The sequence below is a fragment of the Loxodonta africana genome, chromosome X (assembly GCF_030014295.1).
Source record: "Loxodonta africana isolate mLoxAfr1 chromosome X, mLoxAfr1.hap2, whole genome shotgun sequence".
In the NCBI taxonomy this organism is placed as follows: domain Eukaryota; kingdom Metazoa; phylum Chordata; class Mammalia; order Proboscidea; family Elephantidae; genus Loxodonta; species Loxodonta africana.
The window spans coordinates 121,959,204-121,981,261 of NC_087369.1; the positions used below are offsets into that span (position 1 = coordinate 121,959,204).

At 46.0% G+C, this 22,058-nt stretch overlaps 1 protein-coding gene across 1 annotated transcript; it reads left to right on the top strand.

The window, feature by feature from the left end:
• The first annotated feature begins 15,132 nt into the window (after positions 1-15,132).
• LOC100654088 (nuclear RNA export factor 3-like) lies at positions 15,133-19,986 on the top strand. Its single transcript, XM_023541177.2, has 12 exons — positions 15,133-15,216; positions 15,598-15,681; positions 15,793-15,897; positions 16,209-16,308; positions 16,433-16,521; positions 16,634-16,741; positions 18,889-18,957; positions 19,044-19,099; positions 19,238-19,345; positions 19,434-19,492; positions 19,603-19,718; positions 19,816-19,986. The coding sequence occupies exons 1-12, from the start codon at positions 15,133-15,135 to the stop codon at positions 19,870-19,872; spliced, it is 1,035 nt and encodes a 344-aa protein (XP_023396945.1). The 3' UTR covers positions 19,873-19,986.
• The last annotated feature ends 2,072 nt before the right edge of the window (positions 19,987-22,058 follow it).

The window sequence follows — 22,058 nt, forward strand, 5'->3', positions numbered from 1 at the left end:
CTTCTTTGATTACTGGGTTTCCTTCTTTCCCTTTTGTTCTGGATGAATAAAGACCAATAGTTGTATCTTAGATGGCTGCTCATAAGCTTTTAAGACGGTATTCCCCACACTGGGAGGTAGAACATAAACTTTAAGAGCTATATTATGCCAACTGACTGGATTGTCCCATGAAAGTACAGCTCTAAGCTCCCAAACCAAGAAAACTAATCCCATGAGGTGACTGATTATGTCTAATTAGTGTCAGTATCTGTATCCCCCCCTTTTTTTTTATTGTGCTTTAAGTGAAAATTTATAATCCAAGCCAGTTTCTCATACAGAAACTTATGCACACATTCTTAGACAGCGATTGGACTGGACTATAAGATAGAAAATAATACTGGTGAGGAGTGAGCTTCTTGGCTCAAGTAGGCACATGGGACTGTGTGGGCATCTCCTGTCTGGAGGGAAGATGAGAGGGTAGAGGGGGACAGAAGCAGGCTGAATGGACACGGAGAATGCAGGGTGGAGAGAAGGAGTGTGCTGTCTCATTAGGGGTACATCATAGCAAGGCGTATATAAATTTTTGTATGAGAGACTGACTTGATTTGTAAACTTTCACTTAAAGCACAATAAAAATTAAAAAATAAGAATTATGTTGTAGAGCCATTGCAGTACAAAAAAAGAAAAAAAAAAGATTGACTCAAGACACACCCTACATTGATCCGGTCTCATTAACATGAAAAAGACAACCCATTCCCAAGTGGGATTATAATAAGCACAGGCACAGAGGTTAGGATTTACAACAAATATTTTGGGGGTCACAGTTCAATCCATTACATCCCACCCTTTGGCCTCACCCCCCAAATTCACGTCCTTGCCTTATGCAAAATACATTAACTCCCATCACTTCATCCCAAAAGTCTTAAATCAGCTCCAAGTCCAAATTCTATCCTGGGACAAAATTCCTCTTCAACTATAAACCTGTGAAACCTAGACTACATGTTATTTGCTTTCAAAGTACAATAGTGGAATAGGCACAAGGTAGACATTTCCATTACAAATGGGAGAAATTGGAGGGAAAGAAGGGATAACAGGCACCAAGCAAGTCCAAAGCCCAGTAGAACAAATTACATTAGCTCTCAAGTCTTGAAAATAATCCTCTGGTCTCTGAGACCATCTGGGCATTGGCCCTGCCCTCCAGACCCTTGGTGTTGGCCATGGCCTCTGGATTTTGGGTGGAGGCCACTTAGACTTGGGCTTGCTCTCCACCTTTCAGGCTCTCTGGGATGGCAACTCTGCTCCCTCGGCTTTAGGCAGCCCCATTTTCCTTCTCCATCTGAGTGGCAACCCCACCCCTCAGCCTTGGCAGGCCTGGTTCTTCTGCCACTTGGGCATGGCAGCCCCATCTACTCAACTTCGGGCAGCAGCTTCATCCCCCGGTACACTTTAATGGCAGCCCCACACTGTAGAACAAAGTTGGCAAAGATCCAACTCCTCGAAATCTAGGAAGCTGTGGCCCTGCCCTTTGAGATCCGGGAGACCGTGGCCCCACCCTTTAAAACTGATAAGGCCCTGCTTCCCTTGCTCCTTCCAACAGTTCTGCTGATCTCCAAGCTACTCCAGTTATAGTACTTTTCTTTTCTTGTAGGACAACAGATGTAGCTCCTTTGTCTGTTTCCTGCCTGTAGAATTCCAAGAGGCAAACAGTGTTCTTTTATTCTTTCTCTGTCCCCTTCAGTCTAAGCTGATGGGTTTTCTACTGTGGTAGTTGGTTAGATGCGTCAGTCACAGGCTTAATATCTTTAACAAAAGATGATGTAGCCACGTCCTTGGTGAAGATTGTAGGACACATGTCCTTAGTCTGTACCACAGAATTTTCCAAATCTATAAGTTCTGCTTTCATTTTGCACAGTTCATTTTAAAGTCCATCTCTTTCCTCTCACATTTTTCTATGAGTGGCAAGGAGAAACCCTGTGGCCCTTTTAAGATCTTGCTTAGAAATCTCATCAGCCAGATATCCAAGTTCTACCTTCCAGTAAACATTTGAACATAATTCACATGAGGTCTTTACCACTGCATAAAAAGCATTGCCCTTCCTCCTTTGTCCAATCATGTGTTCATCATTTTATTTTAAAGCCTGACCAAAAGCAGATTTAACATCCACATTTCTAGTAACATTCTGTTGCTGGCTTCATATGTATTCTCTAAGATGATAGAGACTTTCTCTATAGCTCTCCTCACTTCTTTCTGAGCCTTCGCCAGAATTGCCTTTGACGTTAATAATTCTACCAACGGTCTCTTCAGGGAAATCTCGGCTTTTACTATTAGGCACCTTTAAAACTCTTCCAGCCTTTAGCAACTACCCAATTCAAAAACCACTTCCACATTTTAAGTATCTGTTAGGGCAGCACCCCACTCTTCTGGCACCAGATTCTTAGCCTGGATTCACTAGAGAAGCGAAATTAGTGAAGTGTATATATTTCGTCTCACATACTTTGGACATGTTATCAGGAGAGAACAGTCCCTGGAGAAGGGCATCATGCTTGGTAGAGTAGATGGTCAGCGAAAAAGAGGAACGCCCTCAACGAGGTGAATTGACCCAGTGGCTCAAGCATAATGATTGTGAGGATGGTGCAGGACCAAGCAGTGTTTCATTCTGTTGTACATAGGGTTGCTATGATTTGGAACTGACTGGACATATAAGAATGGGAGTTCCAGAACACTTAATTGTGCTCGTGAGGAAACTATACATATAGATCAAGAGGCAGTTATATGGACAGAACAAGGGGATACTGAGTGGTTTAACATCAGGAAAAGGTGCGTCAGGGTTGTACCCTTTCACCATACCTATTCAATCTGTATGCTGAATAAATAATCCGAGAAGCTGGACTATATGAAGAAGAATGCAGCTTCAGGATTGGAGGAAGACTCATTAACAACCTGTGTTATGCAGATGACACAACCTTGCTTTCTGGCAGTGAAGAGGACTTGAAGCACTTACTGATGAAGGTCAAAGACCACAGCCTTCAGTATGGATTACACCACAACATAAACAGAAAAGATCTAAGTTGTCAAGGATTTCATTTTACTTGGATCCACAATCAACGCCCATGGAAGCAGCAGTCAAGAAATCAAAAGACACATTGCATTGGGCAAATCTGCTGCAAAGAACCTCCTTTAAAGTGTTGGAAAGCAAAGATGTCACCTTGAAAAGTAAGGTGCGCCTGACCCAAGCCATGGTATTTTCAATCACGTCATATGCATGTGAAAGCTAGACAATGAATAAGGAAGACCGAAGAAGAATTGACACCTTTGAATTGTGGTGTTGGCGAAGAACATTGGATATACTATGGATTGCCAAAAGAACGAACAAATCTGTCTTGGAAGAGGTACAAGCAGAATGCTCCATAGAAGCAAGGATGGCGAGACTGTGTCTCACATACTTTGGACATGTTGTCAGGAGAGATCAGTCCCTGGAGAAGGACATCATGCTTGGCAGAGTACAGGGTCAGTGGAAAAGGGGAAGACCCTCAATGAGGTGGATTGACACAGTGGCTGCGACAAAGAGCTCAAGCATAACAATGATTGTAAGGATGGCTCAGGACTGGGCAGTGTTTCTTTCTATTGTATATAGGGTCGCTGTGGGTTGGAACCGATTCGACGGCATCTCACAACAACGCAGATACACACACACACACACACACACACACATATGTATGCATATATATTCCCCATACTTCTGTCAATTTGCCATACCGTGAGGGCTTGTATGTTGCTGTGATACCAGAAGCTATGCCACTGGTATTCAAATACCGGCAGGGTCACTCATGGTAAGAAGGTTTCAGCTGGGCTTCCAGACTAAGACACACTAGGAAGAAGTACCTGGAGGTCTACTTCTGAAAAAAGTTAACCAGTGAAAACCTTATGAACAGCAGGGGAACATTGTCTGATATAGTGCCAGAAGATGAGCTCGTCAGGTTGGAAGGCGCTCCAAATATGACTGGGGAAGAGCTGCCTCCTCAAAGCAGAGTTGACCTTAATGATGTGGATGGATTCAAGCTTTTGAGACTTTTCATTTGCTGAGGTAGTATGACTCAGAATGAGAAGAAACAGCTGCAAACATCCATTAATAATCAGAACATGGAATGTATGAAGTATGAATCCAGGAAAATTGGAAATCGTCAAAAATAAAATGTATGCATAAACATCTTAGGCACTAGTGAGCTGAAGTGGACTGACATTGGCCATTTTGAATCAGACAATCATATGGTCTACTATGCTGGGAATGACAAATCGAAGAGGAAAGCCGCTGCATTCATCATCAAAAAGAACAGGTCAAGATCTATTCTGAAGTAAAACGCTATCAGCTATAGAATGATATCCATACACCTACAGGGAACACCAGTTAATATGACTATTTTCAAATTTACACACTCACCACTAAGGCCACAGATGAAGAAATTGAAATTTTTTACCAACTTTTGCAGTATGAAATTGATCAAACATGCAATCAGCATGCATTGATAGTTACTGGTGATTGGAATGTAAAAGTTGGAAATGAAGAAGGGTCAGTAGTTGGAAAATATGGCCTTGGTGATAGAATTGATGCCGGATATCGTATGATAGAATTTTCCAAGACCAACGACTTCTTCATTGTAAATATCTTTTGTCAACAACATAAACAGCGACTATACATGTGGGCCTCACCAGAGAGGATACACAGGAATCAAATCGACTGCATCTGTGGAAGGAGACGATGGAAAAGCTCAATATTATCAGTGAAAACAGGCCAGGGGCTGACTATAGAACAGAGCTTCAATCACTCATATGCAAGTTCAAGCTGAAGCTGAAGCTGAAGAAAATTAGAACAAATCCATGAGAGCCAAAGTAAAACCATGAGTATATCCCACCTGAATTTAGAGACCACCTCAAGAATAGATTTGACGCGTTGAACACTAATGACTGAAGACCAGATGAGTTGTGGAAGGACATCATCCATGAAGAAAGCAAGAGGTCATTAAAAAGACAGGAAAGAAAGAAAAGACCAAAATGGATGTCAGAAGAGACTCTGAAACTTGCTCTTGAAAGTGGAGCATCTAAAGTGAAAGGAAGAAATGATGAAGTAAAAGACCTGAACAGAAGATTTCAAAGGGCGGCTCGAGACGACAAAGTATTATAATGACATGTGCAAAGACCTGGTGTTAGAAAACCAAAAGGGAAGAACAAGCTCGGCATTTTTCAAGCTGAAAGAACTGAAGAAAAAATCCAAGCCTCAAGTTGCAATATTGAGGGATCCTGTGAGGAAAATATTGAATGACACAGGAAACATCAAAAGAAGATGGAAGGAATATACAGTCATCACACCAAAAAGAATTAGTCAATGTTCATCCATTTCAAGAGGTGGCATATGATCAGGAACCGATGGTACTGAAGGAAGAAGTCCAAGCTGCTCTGAAGGCACTGGTGAAAAACAAGGTTCCAGGAATTGATGGAATATCAATTGAGATGTTTCAACAAACAGATGCAGCACTGAAGGTGCTCACTCGTCTATGGCAAGAAATATGGAAGGCAGCTTTCTGGCCAACTGACTGGAAGAGATCCATATTTATGCCTATTCCAAAGAAAGGTGAGCCAACTGAATGTGGAAATTATGGAACAATATCATTAATATCACATGCGATCAAAATTTTGCTGGAGATTATTCAAAAGCTCCTGCAGCAGTGTATCAACATGGAACTGCCAGAAATTCAGGCCAGATTCAGAAGAGGACGTGGAACCAGGGTTATCATTGCTGATGTCAGATGGATCCTGACTGAAAGCAGAGAATACCAGAAGGATGTTTACCTGTGTTTTATTGACTATGAAAAGGCATTCATCTGTGTGGATCATAACAAATTATGGATAACATTGTGAAGAATGGGAATTCCAGAACACTTAATTGTGCCCATGAGGAACCTATACATATTCTAAGAGGTAGTCTTTCAAACCGAACAAGGGGATACTGAGTGGTTTAAAGTCAGGAAAGGTGTGTGTCAGGGTTGTATTCTTTCACCATACCTATTCAATCTGTATGCTGAGCAAATAATCCGAGAAGCTGGACTATATGAAGAAGAACGGGGCATCGGGATTGGAGGAAGACTCATTAACAACCTGTGTTATGCAGATGACACCACCTCAGTTGCTGAAAGTGAAGAGGAGTCGAAGCACCTACTGATGAAGAGGAAAGAGTACAGTCTTCAGTATGGATTACACCTCGACATAAAGAAAACAAAGATCCTCACAACTGTACCAATAAACAACATCATGATAAATGGAGAAAAGATTGAAGTTGTCAAGAATTTCATTTTACTTGGTTCCATAATCAACACCCACGGAAGCAGCAGTCAAGAAATCAAAAGACGCATTGCATTGGGCAGATCTGCTGCAAAAGACCTCTTTAGAGTGTTAAAAAGCAAAAATGTCACTTGAAGGACTTAGGTGTGCCTGACCCAAACCATGGTTTTTTCAATTGCTTCAGTATGCATGGGAAAGCTGGACAATTAATAAGGAAAACCAAAGAATTGGCGCCTTCGAATTAAGGTGTTGAAAAAGAATATTGAGTATACCACCTATTGCCAAAAGAATGAACAAATCTGCCTTGGAGGAAGTACAGTCAGAATGCTCCTTAGAGGTCAGGATGGTGAGACTTCATCTCACATACTTTGGACATGTTATCAGGCAGGACCAGCCCCTGGAGAAGGACAACATGCTTGGTAAAGTAGAAGGTCAGTGAAAAAGCAGAAGACCCTCAATGAGACGGATTGACACAGTGACTGCAACAATAGTCTCAAGCATAACAATGATCATGAGGATGGCACAGGACTGGGCAGTATTTCGTTCTGTTGTACATAGGGTTGCTATGAGTCAGGACCATCTCAACCACACCTAACAACAACAACTATACCTATATACATACATACATGATATATATATAGAGAGAGAGATATTTATCTCATGAAATGACTCATGGAAAATCCAAAGTCTGTGGGTCAGGCATCATGCTGGAGGCTTCTCCGGACTTATGAGTTTGCAGGGACTGACAAACCAAGATCAGCCGGTCAGTTGGTAGGCTACTGGCTCATGGGCTGCAGAGGCTGACAAATCCCAAGTTTGGCAGGCAATATGACATGCTGCTGGCTCCAGTCCCAAGAACCAGAGGTCAGATGATGATGAGCAGGATGCAGGATCCAGAGTGAGCAAGAGCCAGTGAGCTCTTCTCAAACGTCCATATATATTGGATATAGGCCACACCCCTGAGTAAACTCCCCTTACAACTGATTGGATGATTACATCAGATCACAACATGGAGGTGATTACATTATACCCCAAAATGGAGGATAACCACATCATTATATAATTGCCAAATTACATCATTATATAACTGTCAAACTACAACATTACATAATTGCCAAATCACTGAGAATCATGACCTAGGCAAGTTGATACATAACCTTAACCATCACAGAAGGAGAGAAGCCAGACTAAAGTTCAGCAAGACAAAACAGAGGGTAGGACAACTGTGAACACTTGGTCAGCAGAAGAGGTGAATCCTGGAGCACATCTCCAGGCAATATTACTCTTACCATGATTTACATCTGTGAAACCATACAGAAGAAGAAAACACAAAGTACAGAGATTTGATCATGATTTTATTTACATGCTCTTTCACCACATGCAACACAAAATAACTTTTAACAGATTTTTTTTTCATTTTTCCAAATAATATTTTTAATTTGAGAAAATTCAGGAATTAGAAGTCAGTGTCATCCAGTGACTGGATCCGGAAAGGTTGCTTGCACATCATTTAACAGGAAGCTGGATTACAAGGGAGGGAGGGGCCTCACCAGAGGGAACTTTCTGGAAGTTTATGTGGCACATGAAACATTATTGGGTGACTCAGACTGAGCCCACAGTCATTAAATCACTGACAGGAAGTTGTCTTTAGCCACCTCCCCCACGATAAAAACAAAGCTCTGTGTGTGTGCATGTGTGTGTGTGTGTGTGAGAGAGAGAGAGAGGGAGGGAGAGAGAGAGAAATGATGTGAAATACACATATACACACAGTTAAGACACACAGATAGATATTACTTTTGTGATGAAATTTCTAATGAAATTGTTATAAAATGTTATTGGAATTATTTCTGCTGATTTCAAAATTAATATATTTGTTCCAAAAATAAATGCAATGCACCAATGAGTATTTATTTGAGAAAATTTCCTTCTATATTTCTTTAATCTTGTTACACAGCAAGATGTCTATTTTTGGTAATTTGCTTTATATTCTCCAGATATATTTCTGTGTGTATAGTTTTATATAGATAGCTTCACATGAACATATATATTTCTTCACATCTTGTACACACATGCACATGTTCAATTTATTTTTGCATTTGGATATTTCATTGCTTTTTGTACATTAATCTTTTTGTTTGACTAATACATAGTTCTTCTCTGAATTTTTTCAGTGTAGACTTTGAACAATATTCTTTTAGGTAATGAGATTTGCTTATATACCAAGAATTTGCCTAAACACTATGTTCCAAATATTTTTTCCAATTCTTCACATGTGACTTTTTTGTTTGTGATCCAAAACCACCAAACCCAGTGCTGTCTAGTCGATTCCGACTCATAGCGACCCTATAGGACAGAGTAGAACTGCCCCATAGAGTTTCCAAGGAGCGCCTGGTGGATTCGAACTGCCGACCTTTTGCTTAGCAGCGGTAGCACTTAACCACTACGCCACCAGGATAGACAAGGTCTTTTATGACTTCCCTTTGATTTTTCTAATTAAATTTGTAACATAGTTAAATGCTTTTTCCAGGACCACACATCTAGTTTAAATCCCCCTGGTGCCTATGCCATGCCCCCAGGACACTCAAACACCCAGCCCTCTTGGTGATGAAGATGATGGTGGAGATGAAATCTCTCCCCTTAGACCTAGAGGGCTGGTGCTCTGTCAGAGTCCTCTCAGGACTCCTGCTCACGTCAGCAACTGTGCAAAACCAGGGCAGGGAGGCTGAGATCACCCACCTCTGTTGCCAAGTGTGTGGTGGACAGTAAGTCCCACCCCACACACCAACTGCATCCTGTGGAAATACCAGCTTCCCTTCCCTGGTCCTTTCAGACCTCAGACGCTCCACGCAGCCCTTTCTCATCCCCTTTCACTTGGGGCTAGGTCAGTGGGTACCGGCCCCTTCTCTCTCTCATCCCCCTTCACCCAGAAGTAGGTCAGCAGGTACCAGCTGCCTCTTTGTTTCTTAGGTCCAATAATCCATTGGAATGACTCACAAACTCCAGGGAAAGGGCTATCTTTAATCTAGCAGGAAGAAAGATACAAACACAGAGGGCAAGGTCTGAGAGGGGTCTCAACTCAGAGCTTCCATGTCCCCAGGGGATATGCTCACTTTCCTGAGAGCAGATGTTCAGCCACCACCCATGAAGTTCCACTGAGCCTCTGTCTTCCAAGGCCTTCATTGGTCTCACCACGTGGCCATGATAATTACATCATGCCTCCTGAGGCTTAGTCAGTGTTGGGCCTGCAGGTGGTCGGTCCCTCTTGGTGTGTCAGCCCCCATTCATTGGCCTCAGGTGGGGTCTGGTTCTTAGGACTAGGACAAAAGGCCAAATTGTATACTGCAAGGGTGTTCCATATCTCACACCTGGATATGTCCGGGAGGTGGTTTGTGGGGCCCAGACAGAAGCACAGGAAAAGTGGCCAACATGGAGGGAAGGTAATTAACATGACAGAATTACTGTCAGAGGTAATTAGATTAATTTACACGATGGCTCCTTTAAGCCAAACAAGTATCCAGTTACTGACTCTATTATTCATAAATGTAGAATTTGGTTTAAAGCTTTTTCCATTGTGTCCTGAAGCCTTCAAGGCTTTGAATGCTGGAATCCCCAGTGGCCTGGTATTTGATGAAACCCTGCTCATTACTCAATTTTGTTCTGTGTGTGTTGCATTATTTTAAAATAAAAAAATTAATGAAAATTTAAAAGAATTTCTGTACTGTGAACAGATTTTTCTAAAATTTAAAATGGGAAGAGCTGGGAGTAAATATTTGCAAACTATTATGTAAAGGAATTTTAAAATTTGAGGTACCTGAGAAAATCTGAAATGGCTGGCTTTAAGTTTTAGTATGACTCCTCTGTGGCTAGTTCTGTTTCTACCCTAGCAACAGCCATTTTCTGTGCACACATAATCATGAAACTAAGAAATATCGGGCAAAGATGATGGAACTACCCTGTAACTCCACCCCCCATCACATACTCTTATGATTACCACACTGTAACAAATCTAAGAAAGACCTGTATATCCTTTTAAGCCAATCACCTTATGAGCTTCTGCTATAGCATGTCCTGCCCCATGAGTTCCTGCCAAAGGAAGTCCCACCTTAAAATAACCTATACCAATTGAGTCCAATTGGGTAATACCTTTCAATGATCTAAGCCTGTAATTACTAATCAAGTGATGTCTTTTAATGATCTAAGTTTGTAAACATCAATCAAGTACTGTACTTCATGTCCTTTGTTTCCCCCTTATAAAACGTCTCGCCTAGTCGCCATATTGGACTGCTGGATTCTACCTCGTGGAGTTTAGTCTATCTCCAGCTCCAGCTATCTCTTTACTTTCAATAGATCTATCACTTTTATATTAATCAGAGTAAGGATAATTACCCTATGACACTATTACACACTTTGTTGTAATATGCAAGATCATAAAAGGCTTTTGTTAATCAGCAGAGAAGGAAAAGTATCTCAAAAAATAATCTGCTTAAAAAGCAAAATGTTTCTCTAATAAACCTCTGAAGAGATGCCAAACCACGTTAGCTGAAGAAATGAAAATCAGAGATGTCATAATAAGTCGAAAAAAGAACAGTTTGCAGGAAAGTATTTATATGATTACAAATTTTAAAAGAATATACACAGCTATTGAACACAAATATTTTAAGGTAGGTAAACACATTACCAAGGAACCTTGGTGGTGCAGTGGTTAAAGCACTCATCTTCCGACCAAAAGGTTGGTGGTTCGAATTCACCGGGTGCTCTGTGGGAGAAAGATGTGGCAGTCTGCTTCCGTAAAGGTTTACAGCGTTGGAAACCCCAGGAGGCAGTTCTACTCTGTCCTGTAGGGTCGCGATGAGTCAGAATCGTCTCTGGCAATGAGTTTGGTTTGGTTTTTAAACACATTACCTAAAGAGAAACATATCTGCAAAGTGTACAGTTGATATCTGTGGGTCACAGTGAGAGGATCTTAAAGATGGAAGATGCAGAATTTTTCACCAAGTAGACTTTTTATTGTTTAATATTTTGTAATTAGGCAAATTTGTTGGGAGAAACACTTGAAAATATCTAATAAAAACTGATAAAAAGATTCACATGTATGTATTGGTTTAGAAAAATGTTCACACTGTAGTGTTTTATTTTTTAAAAAATACAACTTTTGACTTGACAGTTCATCTGTGTATGCGTGTAAGTTTCTGTCTTGTGCTTCCCTCAGCCTAAATGTTTACACACTCTCATATGCAGATTTATTTTCTCCTCACTTAGGGGCTGGACTTCCTTTCTCAGGGGCTGGACTTCCTCTCTTGGGGGCTAGAGATTGGTTCCAGGGAGCGAAAAATTCCAGAAAGTTTCGGCTGATGCGGAGGTTCTCAGGGACTGCTTCCCCCTCAAAAAGCCTCAGGGTTTGAGACTTTCAGAGCTACACTTCTGACTCTGACCACCAGGGGGAATCTATCTACATTGAATACTTTTTTTTTTTTTTTTAAAGAAAATAGCATTCTTACCCCCCCATCCCCTCCACCCCAGAAATCTCGTTCCAGGGACCTAACGTCTGTTATTTCCTTTATAGATTCCAGTCCTGCTTTTTCATATGTTCTCTCTGGGATGGCTGCAGTTATTTCCTGCTATTTTCAGGTCTTTCTGTTACTTTACCCTAATGTAAAAAAAATGTACATAGTGCAGCAAGACTTTTATTAAAGCTGTGCAGGAGGGGTCATCCCCATTCCATGGAGCTCAGTTCCACTCTCTGTTTTCCCATGTAGCGTCTGAGCAACTGCAAACAAGCTCCTGCACTTCTCTAACCCTCAGCAACCTCAGAGTGCTGGTGATTCTGCATTAATGCCCCCCTCGTGAGGAATACGTGAACAAAATAGATGTAATGTAGCAAGTACAGAGCTTGGCATGCAGCAGGCCCTCAGAGCTCCTTGGGTTTGCAGAATGAAGGAACACAATGTAACACAACAGACACAGATCTTGGTGCACAGCCTACCCTGAGTTTGCAGCTACAATAGCTGGATCTCAGGCCTCCTGACCCTAGTTAACCACCTCAGCTGGGGGTAGGAGAATAGCTCAGTTGGGAATGGCTCCCTGGGTGTGAGGCTAGTAGCAAACTCAGGGGGCAGTAAGAACAGGAAGTTAAGTCTCTTCTGGCCCACAGGGGTCTCCTCTCTATGCCTTTGGGGAGGAGACTTCCTGTGAGAACTCCATCTTGCTCCTGTGGCCCTGACAGAGTGGTTTGGGGAGTGCTCTTGCCTTCCTCAGCAGCCCTCCTGGATCTGCCCCACACCCCAGGCTCCAGACCTGACAGATTCTCCTCAGGAAATTCCTGTGAGGACAGTGGTGACAGGACCCCGGTTGTAGACTACAACATGGGTGAGTTGGTCAGCGCAGGAGGCAGGAGGGGTTCTGGGCCCCTCCCCCACCGCACTAGATAACAGCAGACCCCTTTAGATGGGGGGTGGTGAGTACCCAGGTAACTTTTCCACTCTCCTGAGGATGGGGGTTGAGTGGGCCCTGAGCCCCCTGTCATGGTTCCACATGGAAGACCTCTCTTCCTGTGGTTTGGTCCTGGTTGAGGTGAAATGTTCTCTCTGGTTGAGGGGAAAGGCCTGAGTCAAGTGGTTCAGAGTTTGGGGAGTAGGAAGTGTGTGCCTGGGTTGGGGATGTTGAAAATTAACATTCTTGGGATTCATACTAGAGGTGGTGTAACCAAACGAGGTTCTTGTCCTGTCCTATTAGCCGACTGAAATAAGACAGACGCCACACCACCAGTTGCAAGGGAAAAAGAAAATGGAAATTTATTGTTTGCGTGAACAAGGAGCTACGTGGGGCCTAGCAGCCCAAAGACCAGGAGCTGCCCACCCCAGGGGAGCTTGGGGCTTTCACACCCTCCAGTCCCCAGGGGGTAGGGATTGGTGCCCAAAATCTGACCCCCCCCATCCCTTCCATGTCCATATTTGGAGATCCAGGTGCTGAGTCACACTGTAAAGGAGGGAAACTTTGGCTTTACAGATGGGCTTGGGTGCACTGTGTGCCTGAAAACTTCTTCTCTGTCAGTGTTCAAGTCCAGGGTAAAGTTAGGGCCACAGCTCTTCAGGTCCTGTTCATGCACCAAGATCCTGGTTTGGGCATGCGGGAGATTCTGATGCCAAATTCAAACCGAGGTTAGGGCTGAGGCACAGTCTGGACAAGCTACAGTTAGAAACTGGCTCGCTGGGGCTGCAAAGGAGGGGGAAAACTGTGGTGGAGCAGGGGAAACCTGGGCAGTGGCCTCAGTGGGGGAAGGGCTGGGAACTCACCCTCATCCTTGAATTCTTACACCAAGCATTCAAGGTAGATTGCATCACAGCTATAGAAGTTTCTAGAGGCTTGTTTTACGCCCCAGCATATGATCTCTTCTGGAACATTCATGTGTGGTTGTTATGTGCAGTGTTCTATGTCAGTAAGTAAATTTTGTTTCTCATGTTTTTTAAATCTTCTCCTTCTAACTGAAATTGACTTTACCTGTTTTATCCGTCACTCAGTTAAAATGCCCCACTGCCACTGTGGACATGCCCATTTCGCCATTTACTTCTGTCAGCTTTTGCTTTGTACATTTTGCCTTCTACATTAAGTGGTGCACATAGATTTAGAGTACTTTTATTATTATATTCTTCTGTAACTGACACTTTTATCATGATGAAATCTCCCTCTTTTCTCTAGTAATGTTTTTGTCTTAAAATATACTTTTTGTCTTATTAATATGGTTATACTAACTTGATGTCTTTTACTAGTTTTTGAAATTTCTCAGACATGATCTCTTTAAATACTACTTCCCACTATTCATGCTCTTTCTTTCCAGACTCCAATTAAACACGTGTTAGATTTGTTCACTATATCCCCGCCTCCTCCTTTGATATTCTTCATCATTTTGTCTCTCCAGGCTTCATTCTGGGTATTTTCTTCAGACCTAGCTTTCATTTCTCTAATTAGGGAATTTGCCTTTGACCCTTGAACCATAACACCAAACATTTAGGGTAGACATTATTATTCCCCTAGAGCAGAAAAAGTAGGTAAGGGTTAGGGAGGTTAAGCAACTTGTCCTAGGTCATTCAGACTGAAAACAGCAGAGCAGGGGCTAACATGACAGAATGGACCCTCTGCCCAAGGTCTTCCTCTGTGCTGGCTCCTTCTGGGCTGCGAATGCCCCCTACCTCTCATATCTCAGGAAGTGGAGCCACAGTGAAGTCTTTCAACCTTTGTAGCACTGTGCTATAGTTCTTTCTACATTATAAAAGTCAGTGAAATTACCTCACTAGCCGTAGTGTTTTCACAGGACTTTTTCTGGCATTCGGACCACTGATATGTTGTTCTCCATTTCAGAGGATAGTCATCAAGTTAATTCTTTTCAAAGAAGTGCAAGATGCTGCGGTATTTCACAAAGGAGATATGATAGTTGGTCTCAACAAGCCAGGCCCAGCATTCTTCTGTCATCACACCAGGAGCAAGATAGAAACGTAGCAATGAGTGATGCCCATGTGGGCCCTGGAGTAAGATAGTAAGTGACCACTCAGCATGGTGACATGTATCTGCCAGTGGAATACGTAACTGTGTATGTAACTCTGTCAGTCCTCCTCTCCAACCTGGTAGAGTGGGCAGTGCTAGGACCACATTAATGATTGAGCAAACATTATTACAGCCTTGAAATCAGTAGGGGGAGGTGTTAGAAGACTTTCCTGGCATTCATGGACACCTTCTTTCTCTCCACATCCCCACAGCACCCCCTATGCCATTCCAACCTACCGTCAGAGAGGAAGTTGTCACAGAGGAGACCAAACCCATGGGAACATGGAGAGAGAGAGAAAACCTCCACAGGAAGGAATGGAGGAGAACAGGCAGGATGGAAGCTCCAGGAGCTGGTTCAAGGTCACAGTGAGTGTCCTGGCAAAATGCATGTAATGTGCAGGAGACACAGGTTGGGTGGAGCTGTGCTGAGCTCCTGGAGACACTAGGTACTTTGCTGGGGCACAGAGAGTTGGTAACTTCTCCTTTTTCTTACTAGGTGTTAACATCCTCAATTGGTCTAAAGGTAGGTTGGGAGAAGTAATAAAAAGGGAACAGGCTGAAGGCAGGGAGAATGGGAAGTTTGTCTAAAGGCAAAGGTGGGAACTGCTCACAAGGAGTTGGAGAAACTCCCCACAGCATGGCTCAGTTTGGCTCAAAGTTAGGTCCGAAAGGAACATATGGTTAGGACTCTTTAGCCTTTATTTCCATCATGTCAGTCTCCTCTCGCATCTTTTCTTTTGATCCCAGTTTCCCTCTGGCGTAAAATATGATGAGAAGTGCCTGCAGAATTTGATCCAGAGCCTATGCAGTGTCCCCTTCAACCTGATCGAGGTAAGAGAGGACAGGGAGGCAGCCGAGTGGGCACAGGGCAGGTGGAGGGGCCAGGCTGAGCAGGAGCTCTGGCCTCATATTGTGTTTCTCTTGCCCCCCCTCTCGCTGAAGTCTCAGTGTCAGAAAATGCATACCAAGATCTTTGTCAAGAGTGCCAGTATTGCCTTCGAGTTGAAGAAAGTCAGCAGCGCGATTTGCAATGAAGATAATGAAAGGGTGTGTGTCATGGCATGGCCAGAGCTAGCTCGGGGAAGGAGGGCAGGCCAGGGGATGGGTCTTCTTGATCTTAGGTTTCAGAGTTCCTGGGACTTACCCAAACACACTTCTCTGCAGAAGTCTATCTTTGTCAGCCCCTCTACTCTACCCTACTCTGAGCAGAAGGCGCTAAAGTCAAGAAAACTGAAACTCATAAAGGTAATGCAGACTGAAGATATGTGCGCCCACACCCAGACCCACAACTTCTTCCCTCATCATTTTGCCCCTCCACCATCTTGGCATCGGAGTCTCTGACCCCTGTCTCTGTTCAGGTGACCAAGATCAGAGGATATGAAGTCCCCCAGCAACCTCTTGACCACCAGAGACTCATCTCAGATCCAGACATGACTGATAGCAGTAATTCTAGGGCAGGTGGGGCCAGAGGGCCCTTTCTGGGAGGGAGGGCTAGAGGGCAACTTAGGGAGGTGTTGGTACTGGGGCTGGTCCAGCCGGGCCCCTCTCATCCTTCTGATTCCCTCTTCTTGTGTTCCTGAAGACGTGATGACCCATGATAGTGAAATGGGGCCAAATCTTAGGAACTGCATGGCTGCCTCCCTGCAGATCCATGAAGAGAATAAGCCCAAGGTGAGGCCTTAGACCCAGTGCTGAGAGGGAATGTGGGACAGATGGGATGGAGGGCACATGTGTCCCAGATGTCACCTCTTAGAACTTCAGTCCACCTCTTCCCTCATCACAGCTTTTGTCCTTCAACTCGAGCAACAACACACCCTACCAGCTGGTTGGCCTGCCTGACACCATGCAGAAGGCCCCCAACATCAGGAGCCTGAACCTCTCCAAAAATGAGGTGAGAAGTGATAGCCAGAGTGATTTGAACTGAAGGTGGTTGGCCTCATTAGGGTGATGACAAGAGTTAGGCAAGGCCATCTGTGGGAGAGGGTGGATCTGGGCTGCAGGGCTCTCTGGATCGCTCCCTGATCCGTGTTCCCTTGTCATAACTACTGGTGAAGTCTGAAGGGGAGTTGGACAAGGTGAAACGGCTGGAGCTAGAAGAGATGTGTGCAGACAGAAACGCTCTGTGTACCACCTTCCCAGATAAGTCCACCAACATAAGGTCAGTTGTGCTCTCTGTTGCCCCCTGGCAGCCTGAACTGCCCCTGACAGTGCCCATCTGCAGGAGGCTGCAATTCCGGACCTCTGGGAGGACCATGTGCCCTGCCCTCTCCTCTCTCTGTCTCTCACCTGTGCCTAGAGATCTCCCTGCCTTCCTGTGGCCTGCTCACTGCTCCCCTGAGCTGGGGCCTGTTTCCTGCCTCTCTGCACCCAGCCTTCTCTGGCATGGCCTCCCCTGAATGTGTTCCAGGAAGCAGGGCTTCCCCTTACTCCCCAGGACCAGGAGTGTTGACACTGTACCCTATTTGCCCACGGGGGCTGCCTGGAGCCAGATCCTGGTCCCTGGACTTTGAAGGCTCCTCCTGACCAGGGCCTCCTCTGAGACAGGCCTTCCTGCCTCTGAGCTCAGATGGGGCTTCCCACCCTGTACTATGATGGACCCTCTCTCCGTGGCTTGAAAAGGGTGCCCCAACCTGTCCCAGTGCAATGTCTTATCTTGACATCTGTTTTGCTGGCCCAATGAAAAAGCTGGGCCCTCCTGGGGGAGAAAGCTCCGTTTCCTGAGTCAAGGGTCAGAAGCGGCTTATCTCCGGTGAGCAGAAGGCATCCTGAGGTGGGTCCTCAGTGTGAAAGACAGGGGACAAAGGTAGATGAGGAAACAGGGGGACTGTTCTCTCAGGGGTACTGCCCCCTCCCTCCACCACATCATGGCATCCTGCCTGGTCCTTCAGGGAAGCACTGGGTATACCAAGATGGTCTGATTCTTCAGACAAGGGACCAAGTAAGACAGACAGAGCACTGGACACCATGTGAGTTAGCAGATGAACAGGGCGGCAGCAGGGTAGCCATTTGCCCTTTCTTTCCCCTTTCTCCCTAATCCCCAGCACCCACAGTAAGCTTCTTCCCCTTGCCTTTCCTTGGCTTTCTCTTTCTCTTTAGTCTCCACCCCATTATGTCTCCCCTCCCTACCTGTACTCCCTTTCTGTCCTCACTCCCTCCCTGCCTCCCGAGCCTGCCTCACCCATCTCCCTTCCCAGCATCCGGGGCCATCCCTGGGGATGTCCTGGTCTTGTCCAGGGCCAGGTCTGGCAGAGCACTGGACACTTGGTGAGGGAGCAGAGCCCTGGGCCCCACCCCATTCCCCCTTCCCTTCAGAGCCTTCCCTGGGGACTTGGAGGGAGGTAAGTGAGGCAGGGAGGGGAGGAATCCCTGGACCCTGGGCTCCACATGCTGCTTCTGTGTCACTGGAGAAAGGGGTCAGGGCCCTTCTGTGGGAGCTTCCTAGAAGAAAGATGGGGGGAGAGGATTATGGAGAAAGCACCAACTAGCTCTCACTGGGTGAGTCCACAGGGGAGGTCCCCAGGGTCCAGAAGGGGTGGTAGCACTGGAGTATAGGTGGGACACACCTGGATGTGTTCCCGTGTAGGCTTGCTTGCCTCCATGAGGTGGGCCAGCTGTGTCGTTACTTGCTTTTCTGTGTTGTCTTATATTTGACAGCTCCATCCTGGAATTGTTCCCCAAGTTATTAAGCCTCGTAAGTGTCTTCCTTTATCCTTGACTCCTCTAGCTGGTACAGACAACACTCACAACCTGCCCTGAGTTCCTTAGATCTTGACCTGGTTAGATTTTTGGATCTGACCCCTAATCCTCATGTGGGACTGACCCATGAGGGAACCTGATAAAATCTATGGATCTTCTCTGTGGTTCTCCACAGGCTTCTGGGAGCCCCTGGTGAAGACATCACAGTAGTCTTGCCCATGGAATTTCCAAGGCCCTTTCACCCTGATCTCTGACCCTCCCTGTCTCGGGCCAATCCTTTTCCTTGGCCATTCAGTGCCACCTCCCTGGTCTGCACTGCCAACTTCGTTTTCCCTCCCCCAGGACAACCACGAGGTACCCCCACCAATTGTCTTTGGCATTGAAGCATCCAAGAAGTTACCAGTCTGCAGGGTGAGGAGGTGGGATCAAGCAGGGCTGGGGGTGGGTGGAAGAGGAGATGATAACATCTATGGTTCTGAGAACTGTTTTGATTCCAGGGAAGCATCTTCGGATCTGAAACCTTGAAGAATCTAATCTTAAAATTCCTGCAGCAGTAAGTACCCCTCAGACCCCAAGGCAGGAAGGGATGGGATGGGCCGGGTCACCCAGGCACAGGCCTGTTCATGAGGGGCTTCCAAGTCCACTTAGGGGCACAGACCACAGAGAGCCTGCCCCATTTGCTTCCCCACAGGTATTACTGGATCTATGACTATGGGGACCGGCTGGGTCTCCTGGATGCTTACCATGATGAGGCCTGCTTCTCGATGACCACTCCCTTCAACCCTGAGGACCTGGTTTCGTGAGTATCACAGTGTCAACCCTGGGCCCTGTGACTCCCCAGCAGACACTGGCCAGTCTCCCACCTCCTGTTCCTCTTTTACTCCTAGAAGCTGCTTGGATAAGTACTCCAAGGGAAGCAGGAATATAAAGAAGCTCAAGGACCCTGGTAAGTGTGTGAGGGGGAAGATTGGGTGGGACAGGAGGTGTGAATGGGTCAATCCAGGGGGCCAGGTGAGTGAGGCAACCCCTGACCTTCTCTCCTCCCTGCCCCCACAGTCCTGCAGGTTCAGTTGCTGAAACACACAAAACGTGATGTCGTTGACTGCCTCAGTGTGTTGCCCAGAACCCAGCATGATGTTAGCTCCTTCGTGGTGGACATGTGTGTCCAGACAGTGAGCACCTGCTTCCTCTCTGATGGTGGCCCAGAGGGCGGAGGTGGGTAGGGGGTTTATGGGGGTCCTGGGAGCCTGAGCTGTTTTACTGTTTCAGGAAAAGATGCTCTGCTTTTCTGTCAGCGGGGCCTTCAAGGAGGGTGAGTGTCTGTAGAATCCCTTCCAGTGTCCCTTAGTGCTCCCTCCCCCTGTCTGGCTTCCTCTCAGAACTCTCCAGACTTCCCTGATCCCTTCCCTTCCTAATCTCTCTGAGCTCCCCAGCTCCCATCCTGCCCCCTACCCACCCTGGTCTGACCTAAGCCCGTATCTGTCTACCCCAGCACAGCCCAGGGCTTAGGGACACACGCTGTGGAGTTTGATGGCTCTCATCCCAGTCCCTCACTCTGACACCAGACAGTTGCTTGCCTCTCAGTCTTCTCATTTGTAAAATGGGCTAGTAATACCCATCTCTTGGGCTGCTGTGAAAAACAAGTCAAATGAACTTGTAAAGAATGTGTCACAGGGGCTGACACAGAGTAGGGCCCTTTCGCTGGGAGGTGATTGTTCCTGTGGTTGCCCTCCCCATTGCTGACACCCCCTCCTGACTCCCAATAGACGGTTGCCCCGTCTGCCCCCCTTCAGGGTGCCACAGGATTATCAGGTAAGACCATGTCTGGGGAAAGCTGCTGGTGAGCCTGTAAAGCATGGGCAACTCTGAGGGGAATTATTGTTTGTTGTCCTTGAAGTGGAAGGAATGTGTCAGGCTCATGTCTGTGCCTTCACCCGGATCTTCATCACCACTCCTTCCAGCAACTTCAGGTAAGTGCTGCGTTGTGGGTGCCACGTGGGAACACCCAACCGAGCCTGGGGCCAGTGGTGTAGGAAGGTGATGGTGCATTCCTAAGGTTTCCTCAATACTGCAGAATACCAAAAGGTAGATCCCAGGAGCAGTTTAGTCCAGTGGTTAATAGTGTAAGTTCTGATGTTGGAATAGAGGGTTCTCACCCTGACCCCAGCATTCACCAGATCTGTGGCCTTGGTGAAGTTACATGACCTCTCTGTGACTCAGTGTCCTCCTCTGAATATGGGGATGAGAATATCTACCTTCTTGGGCTTTTGTCAAGGGTAAAGGTAAAGGCGGGTGTGAAACTCTCCCTGGGTTGGGAGTAAACCTATGAATCTAGTGCAGCTGGGAGTTACTTCTCCAAAGGCAGGTTCTGTAGGAGGGGAAAGGGCACCAGCCAAAGAGTCTGGGAGGCAGGTGGAGCAGGGATGGGAGGAAAGTAGTTGCTGAGTGGGAGCACGATCCTTATTGGGGATGTGGGATTATCCGTCTGTACAGCTGTCTGAGGGCCCATTCTTCCTCCAGCCTATGCATCGTGAATGACCAACTGTGTGTGAGGGATAGGAGCCCCATAGAGACCCAGGGTGCCTTCTCCACCCCAGTGCCCACACCCTCCTCCAGCTCCGTGCCCACCCTCTCCCAGGAGCAGCAGGAAATGGTGCCAACATTCGCTACCCAGTCTGGGATGAACCCTGAATGACCTCAGAAGTGAGTTCTGGGAGTGGGTGGGGGTGGGGGTGAGCTGGGAGGAGCTGGGGAGTGAATGTCGGGAACTCGCAGGTGATATATCTTGTTTCTTTATTTCACTCATTGTCACACAGAACATCTTTTCTCCTCAATACATATTACACCACCTAGTTGTTTTGAACAGGTGCACAGTACTTTCTGAATTCCATGGATTGCTATTTTCAGAAAATTACATTGCATGCTTGTACCCATATTGATACACTGTGTACAAGATATGCATAAAAGTTATAACTTATAAAAGTCCATCACCATGTCAGGTAAAAACATCTGTGGATGACTCACTTGTGAGAGGCAATATCTTCTTCTTTCAGTCAGAGTCCCCCTCCCTGGTGTGTAAGATGCCCTCGGGGTGGGGGAGGTGGACAATCATTTATATGAAGCAGGCTCTTCAGGGTCAGTTCTGGAAGGGGTCCACGAGGAATGGGGAAGGAGGGCTCTGGTGAAGGGGAAGCCCTGGTGCCCATGGATGGGGAGGGAGCTGGTAAATCGCAGGCCTTCAGGCCTGTACTACCTGGGCAGCCCCCAGCCCGCTCCCATCTGCAGCTAAGAGCCAGCAATGCTCTTGGTTAGAACCATCCTGGGGTCCTGAAGGGCCCAGCACAGGGCAGGCACCCAGAGAAGGCCCAGTAGTTCTCTGCCCACTTCACCCCTATTCTCTCTCTTTACCCCCTGCATCCCCCACTCTCACCTGGGGCTCCCTCCTAATTCAGGGCTCTGGTGGGACTGACAGTCAACAGGGGTCATCATCCTGTCTTCCCTGTATAGGTGGC

Bases quoted from the DNA above. Each gene is read 5' to 3' on its own strand.
- LOC100654088 (XM_023541177.2), top strand. From the start codon at position 15,133: ATGGAGAGAGAGAGAAAACCTCCACAGGAAGGAATGGAGGAGAACAGG. The intron at 15,682-15,792 runs GTAAGAGAGGAC...CTCTCGCTGAAG, and splicing joins TCCCCTTCAACCTGATCGAG to TCTCAGTGTCAGAAAATGCA. The intron at 19,719-19,815 runs GTGAGCACCTGC...TTACTGTTTCAG, and splicing joins TGGACATGTGTGTCCAGACA to GAAAAGATGCTCTGCTTTTC.